This window comes from Arachis duranensis, chromosome 7 (genome assembly GCF_000817695.3).
Source record: "Arachis duranensis cultivar V14167 chromosome 7, aradu.V14167.gnm2.J7QH, whole genome shotgun sequence".
NCBI lineage: Eukaryota > Viridiplantae > Streptophyta > Magnoliopsida > Fabales > Fabaceae > Arachis > Arachis duranensis.
In genome coordinates, this window is record NC_029778.3 from 9,888,927 (window position 1) to 9,896,848 (window position 7,922).

The 7,922-nt window shown below is 29.3% G+C and overlaps 1 protein-coding gene across 1 annotated transcript; it reads right to left on the minus strand.

The window, feature by feature from the left end:
- Window positions 1-2,264: 2,264 nt before the first annotated feature.
- On the minus strand, window positions 2,265-7,615 carry LOC107457722 (cytochrome P450 90A1). Its single transcript, XM_016075886.3, has 8 exons — window positions 6,863-7,615; window positions 5,242-5,391; window positions 4,492-4,740; window positions 3,531-3,620; window positions 3,360-3,438; window positions 3,019-3,125; window positions 2,745-2,875; window positions 2,265-2,650 (listed from the first exon to the last, which is right to left on the minus strand). Exons 1-8 carry the CDS (start codon window positions 7,379-7,381, stop codon window positions 2,533-2,535), a joined length of 1,443 nt encoding a protein of 480 aa, XP_015931372.1. The 5' UTR covers window positions 7,382-7,615; the 3' UTR covers window positions 2,265-2,532.
- Window positions 7,616-7,922: the final 307 nt, after the last annotated feature.

The following is a 7,922-nucleotide window of genomic DNA, read 5'->3' on the forward strand; positions in this document are numbered from 1 at the left end:
TAATATTTTTAATTTTAAATTATTTATGGTTCTCTTTAAAAAAATTTAATTGGGTAATCTATCAAGGATTATTACTTTTACTATGTCATATATGTGAAAAAAAAATTCAGGATCAGGGAATTCATAACAAAAACAAAAAAATATGGTATTGGAGTATTTGTCTTATATGCACAAATAAAATTAAGTTAGATTTTTACTCAGAATAAAACAGAACCTAAAAGAAAAGAATTGAAAAAGTCAAAAACAAAAAATTTACATTGTGATTTAATTTTATTTAGATTTGATATTTATAAAAATAATACATCAATAAAAAGTTAATTCAAAAAGTTAAATATAATCTATATATTGATAAAAGAAAAGCTCAAAAATCTTTTTTCTTCGTTCTAAAAAGTTCATTTTAAAAAAAAAAGTTATAAAGTAATAAAAATGAATTGAAATTTACATATCAATTTATTTTTGTGATCTTTTGTGAACTATAAACATCAAAAGATGCATATACGATTCTTAAAAAATAAAATTTTATCTTAATCAATTGATTTTATAGAGAGATTTCTGAATCAATTTATTGACCTTATAATATATCTTAATATAGAGGATAAAAACAAAAATTTATATCTGTTTATAAATTTTTGAGTGAATGGATACCGAAATAGCAATTTATGATACTATTAAATTTATAGTATCCCACTATATAGAGAGTATGCATGAGCTCCTTCAATGGAATATAACATTCCCTCATACTTGGTGTCAACGAGTGCTTTAAAAAAAAAAAAATATTATGCCTGCCAAGGAACTATGATGCAATAATACCATGCCACTTTGAGTTTGATATTAATTTTTTTTCAAAAGTTATTTGATTTTGTATCGAAAGAAAGAGTAGTATGAAAAATTTGTAATTATTATTTCATATGATGTATTAGAATACGATTTAGATCGATTTAAAATGTAAAATAGAATCGGAGCCATTTAGATAAAGACGTTTAAAACGTCTTTTTTTAAAAATATTTTTTAATAATTAAAATTTAATAAATATAATAATTAAACTAGATTATTTTTATCAAAATTAAATCAGACAAATTAATTTAGCAAAAAAATCAATAAACTATACCTTAAATTAGTCTAAATTAATATTTTTTATAAAAATAACTATAAAATTATTATTATAAAAAATAATATCTTGGTCAAACAGGAAATTTATTCCACAATACTATAACCAATTAGTAATAAAGTTATGTTTTGTGTGTAATATTATTTTATTTTGCATTGTACGTTAAGTCTATAAATATTTTTTTATTATAGTATATGTCTCTTAGGAAATATATATATATATTCTAACTATTTGAATAAAAAAACATTTTTGGGACTGATGAACAACAAACAAAATAATAATAAAGTAATGGAACATAGTATTTTATAAATACTTCAAACAAAAAAAAAGAATGGTTATTGAATCTTCTTAACCCAACATATCAAATACTAACCCATCATAAATTAGACCTCTATTTAAGGGGTTGTTATGATCAATGAGTTATTACATAAATGATGAAGTATTTAACTCAGGATACTCATCACTTAAATAGATTACTGATTTAACTATTAGATTAATCTAAGTAGGTTTATTATTAGTAAGATTTATTCGATTTTTTTTTTGGTCATATATACACCCATTCACACACAATGTATGGCTCTTTAATCATCATAGCAGAAAGTGGAGCCTGGTGTGGCACTTTTAGAGACAAAACCAATTTTTTTTTTTCTTTGGTGTACTAGAGACAAACAACTTTGTCATTGGAATACTACAGCCTCAGCCATTTATCAGAGTTCAGATTGTTTGATTTTCATTAGAGAAATGGAAACAAAACATGGGTCAAAGATGTACCTTATATAGAAGAACATGGATCAAAGCCTAACTCAAACAGGAAGGCTCAAGACTAATAATATTGGGCTGGATTTTATTTATACTCCCTTTCAAAATGCTTTGCATAGTTCATAGTTGTATTGCTTGCTTTCCTAATCAGATGACATCTTTGGCATTTGGATTACCTTAGTGAAACTCCAAAACTAAGTTACAAGATTAATGTTTCTTCTTGAAGCCATGATTTTGATAAATTTTGGACGGAAAACCAAACATGTTCATAGAAATGGAGGCCAATTATATTCATGATATTTTCTTTTGAGGATTGATTTAAGAATTAAGAGAGATGTTATTTGTGAATATGAGCATCTTTAAAAGAATTTGGAAGAACTAATTAATATCATATATATTTATAAAAGGATGATGCATTTAATTTGATCTCTTTACCTTACATCCTTTCTCCCATTTCCCTTAACCCTAAAATATGACATCCCTATAACCGAAAAAAAAAAAAGAAAAAAGAAATTACCATCATATATGAACATCTAAACTATAGGGGATATAATAATCTTATCTTATTAATTATAATGGACATTAATAAAACTGACCAAACTCATCATCTACATTATCTGCTTCAAATCCTCCTTTTGAGATTCTTCTATGTTGTTCTCTCATCATCATTGTGCTTTACATAGTTTATTGTAATCCTCTCTACGCTTCACTATGATAGGGTACCTCTTTTGTGTCCTAGTTGTTGGAAAAAACACCAACTTATCTTCCTCTGCAGGGTACCAACTGTTTTACATTGTTTAAACAACATTAGCCATTGCATCCAATAAGTAAAACATGTTCCTTAATCACACAAGAAACATGTGTTTTAGGTACATACCTGTATTGGGTTACCATGCGATGAAGGAAGACGGATAGCAGCACTCTGGCTAGCTCGTAGCCAGGGCACCGCCGTGGCCCTCCGCCAAACGGAGTATATACATTTGTAGGGCATGTTACTTCCGTGTTACTCTGCATTGTTTGGATTAATTAGTTTGTTTATGTTAAAAATCCGAACATCAAACCAACTCACTCTTCTCTACGTGGCAACACCCCCGTGTTTTAGAGAAGAGTGAATACATGTAAGGTAGGGAGAGTATTAGCCTATTAGATACCTGCCATCTCCATGGATTGAAGGTGCGAGCATCTTTGAAATGATCTGGGTTTAGATGCACAGCACGAAATGATGCAAAGACCTTCCATCCCTTAGGAATAGTGTAACCTATTAAAATATTTGAAGCATTGATTAACTAACTTTGCTATGCCTATTATCGACAACAATATGTTATTTGATTAGCGATAATGCTAGATAATGCTAGTAAGACAAAAAAAAAACTAGAATTTACCTTATTTAATATTCATTAATTGTTGTTAGAAATAATGAATAATAAATAAAAAAAGTTCTGTTTTTGTCTAATTTTTTTTTGTTATCAAATATTTCCGTTACTAATAATACCTTTGATGTTAATGTCTGTCATTGCTCTCCTAAATATCCCACCAATTATGTTTCCCACACGCAAAGTCTCGTTCACAACCTATATATATTACACAAAAAGGAGTTTATAAGCAATAAAATAACTAACGTAAGTAAAATTTGACAAACTATTAATTTAAAGTGTGTTCTTACGCATTGGGTAAATGCCATTGACTTATAATCTGACCACTCCAATGGTGCCTCTGAGTTACTCTTCTTTGACCGAATTTGATCATGTTCCTCCTGTAAAAATAAAATTCTAACATTATTGATCACATCAAAGGTCTATCATGCTCTTGTGTCACACATGCATAGACGGGTCAAAATGTCAAAACACCAAACTCTGAATCAGGAACTGACATCATTTGACTTTGTAATGTGTTACTTTGGCCATGCCTTGATGGCTGCATGATTGATACCTTTGCAAACATATTGCTCAAATTTCATAGATTTAGTTAGATTTTTTTGCTTTTTGCCATGTGACATTGAAGGTTAAGGATAGTTATAGATTGAAATTCTATTAAAAGTTTGTTACTTACCAATAAATTACTACTGCATACACAATACGATTCGAATTCTTAAATTTACTTAAACCGTGTCCATTACTATGAATTTATGTCGTATAATATTAAAAGAAATTTAGTGTTCTTGAAATACTGGTGTACTAATGATTTTAACTATTAATTTTAATTAATATATATACATATTTCTTTATAATTAAGATCAACAATTAAAAATATTAAATATCGTTATTCTAAAAACATTTAAAATTCTTCCTATAATATGAAGTCTATCTAAAACATTAGCAAAATCCTGTTACTTAATGAGAAATTATTATGAATAGGTTTTTCTTTGAAATAGAGTGATTTGTCCAAAACTTGACAACCTACCCTGTTGTCTTCTTTCAAAGTTGCTCTGTTCAAACCAATGCATGACTTTCAAGTTTTCAACCGCATTAATTAACTTGGGTGAACACGCTTTTACCATGCATAAAACAACAAAACTAACCATCAAGTATTTGGAATATTACTTGAAGTTTATGTTAATATTAATCACAACAAAAATATAAGAAAGAAGATATGCAAACATCTTAAGACTTTATGTTAATGTGTACCTTGAGTTGTGCTAAGGCTAGAGGAGTCTCCGTGAGGAACTTGACGGCCAGAGTCATTATGGTGGAGGTGGTTTCGTAGCCGGCGACAAGCAATGCCACCATGAAATCCACTATTTGCTCGTCGGAGAAGCGGTTGCCGGAGCCCAACAGTGCCCCCAGCATATCATTCTTTTTTCCCTCCTCTGTTTCACTTTCTTTTCTCCTCTCCCTCACTATCAACGTTAGTGCCTCCGCCACCTTCCTTCTTGCCTATACACACAATAATTTACATCAATTAATTCTTTTTCAAAGTTAGGAACGAGACTCGAACCCAAAACCTCTAAATAAAAAGAGTCCAAGCGAGGAGGGAAGACTATAACATTTAAACTCAGCTTGTTGGCAATTTACATTAATTAATTAATTAATAATCAATAATTAATACTAGTGTTTGTTTTTAAAATTTTGTAAAAAAAAAAAAAGAAAAACAACACAATCAATAAAATTATATTTCTGTTTTTACCTTATATTTTCCTTTTTTTTACAAAATTCTAAAATAAAAATAAAAATGAAAATACAATCTAATTTTCATAATAAAATATATTCATAAGTAACATTTCTTAAGATGTAATATAAAACTGAATCTATATCTTATCAAACTGTGAATATTAATTATTATGTGAGTATGATATCTTATAATAAATAACTAGCGTTTGTTAGAAGAATAAAGGATGATGAATTGAAAAATAATAACAATAATGAAAATGCATGTACCTTGATGGCTCTGCGGTAAGTAGTAGAGAAGAGAGGGAAAGGGAGAGTGAAGAATCCTTCAATCACAAGAACATACTCTTTCCTTAGATTTTCAGTCCATTCCCCGGGATCAAAGCTCATAAGCTGCTTCACTGTCAACTCAAATGTTATCTGCACCCAATAATTAATTAACTAATTAATTAACCGTAAGGTAAAAATAAAATAAAATAAAAGTAGTACTGTACTAGTATTTGATGATGGTAATTAATTAAGTATGATAACATGTCAAACATATAACAACAAATTCGTACATGGGCATGCTAAACCTATATGCCTATAATTTTATTTTATTGTATATAGGGAATGATTATTATTCTTATGCAGCCGTAAAAACTTTTAGTAAACGTGGGGACTTGTAAGCTAGGAATTCGACACATTACACAAAGCATCGAATCTTTATTCACCAAACCTCTCATTTTCACTTCCATCACGTAAATTACAGTCACATTATTACATCGTCCCAACTTCATGTAATAAAATTATTAATTTTTAAAAAACAATGGTTATTAACTTATTATTAGTTTAGTTTAAATATTTTTCTGAGGATATAAAAATAAACAGATTTTTTTAAGTTTTTAGACAGTGAACTTAGAATTTAAAAAATACAAAAATAAAAACAAAATGGTAATTGTGAGGTGCAAATTAAAGAGGCTGGTCCACCACTTCTTCCCCAATATGATGATGGCAAGTGAGGTAGACTCGAGCTATCCATGGCCTATTTGACACACTGATATGATTTTTGGGAAAGTTGACTTAAGTGAGAAAAATGTATTTTAGTATAAAAAAAATTAAAGCAAAAATAGATTGGTCACGGTATGAAGAAAAAGAAAGAAAAGGAAAAAAAAAAAGCTTATATACACCATTATTACTTTGAGCAACACTTTACTCAATCATAGCTTCTATATGTCAATGCAATGTTTTTTACTTTTAAAAGTCAAATATTATATATTAACAAAAGAATCTCTAGTGAAAAAAAAAATATTTAGGACAAATAAAATTAAAAATAAATATTTGATTAACTTATTTTTTCAATCACTTTATAAGGATTTAGCTAATTTAACTAATCTATGTCTTCAAATGTATTTTAAAAATATAATAATAAATTTTTTAATATTTTTATATATTTAATATATTAAAAATATAAATATTTATTTTTCAATAATTTTTATAAAATATTTTTTATAGCATTCTTAATTAATTTATATCTTTAAAATATAAGTTTGCAAAATCCTTGCAATAATAGAATAGAGCTAGAAACTTTATAGTAAAAAAATGAGTATCTTAATAACTTATGCATGTCGAAAGGAGTAAGGTTGAGATAGTATAGATGAGACTATAAGTTGTATAAAAGGTGGATCCTAATATTGTTTCGTAACATGGTATGATTTAGTGAATGAAAAAAAAACGATATTTTAATTAACATTAAAGTAAAAAACAACATAAAAAAATTACTATTTGCACATAAAAACTTAATCATCCAATCAAATATAATATTATTTTATACAGATAATTAATATAGTTATTAATTTTTAATGCACACGTAATATGATGGCCTAGAAGGGGACTGAATAGCTGAAATTACCTTTTTGGCCTCCTCCATGAGAAGAACCCGGTCGGACCAGGAATCCAAGTTGAGACGAATAAGTCGGTCAATATCAAGAAGAAGATGATCCTTGATAATGGAAGAGTTAGCGAAGCTAGCAGTGAGTGAATGCATTCTCTTATGAAGTGCACCTTTCATCAACAGCAACGAGTGTTTCCCCAAGAGATTCGATATCGAACCGGGGTAGCTGCAATCGAAAAGTTTCCCTTCGTTCAGAAGAAAAAACCGGTTCGTTTCCGGGTCAGCCGAAAAAACCGTCGGTTCGCCGAACACGTGCGTTGTGAAGATCGGACCGTACCGGTTCACTCGCTGGTCTATGAACGGTTCGGGATTGTCGCTCTTGTAGGCGGAGATGAGCTGTATGGTTTCGCCGACAAAGGGGAGACCTAGGCTCCCCGGTGGTAAGCGGTGGTTGCGGTGGCGGTGTTTGCGGCGGAGGAGGATCCCGGCGGCGAGTGTTATGATAGCAAAAAAGAGAAAGATAATAGAAGCAGCCATGTATGATTGCTTTGAATGAATATGAAAAGGAGAGTGGAATTAATAAGTGGAAATAAGATAAGAGACTTGATAGTCAATAGAGTGGTATATATACATCTTATTACAGTTTTGTGTGCGTGTGTGTGTATATATAGTGTTAAAAATAAAATAAAATAAAAAAAGAAGAAGAAAGAATTAGTAGTACTATGGTGTGAGTGAGTAATAGTGTTGTGGTTGTGGAGTTTATGTGATAGTAATATGTGTATTTAATATTAGAGAGGGAAGGGGGTGATGGTTTCAAGAAAAGGGGCATTAATGGAGGGGGAGGGGGGAGGATGTGGGGAGAAACGATTAAATGTGGGATATTTTTGGTATCTGACATCATTTTTACCCTTCCTTCCATCAATTTTTATTGTGTGTTTTTCTCATTAGTAACTAGTAAAAAAGAGTAAATGCTCTGCTTGCTTGGTAAAATTTTCCACTTGCTTTTAATTCAAGGGTTTAACTAAAATTTATTTTTAAAATACATGATCAAATTATTAACTAAAATAATTTTATAAAA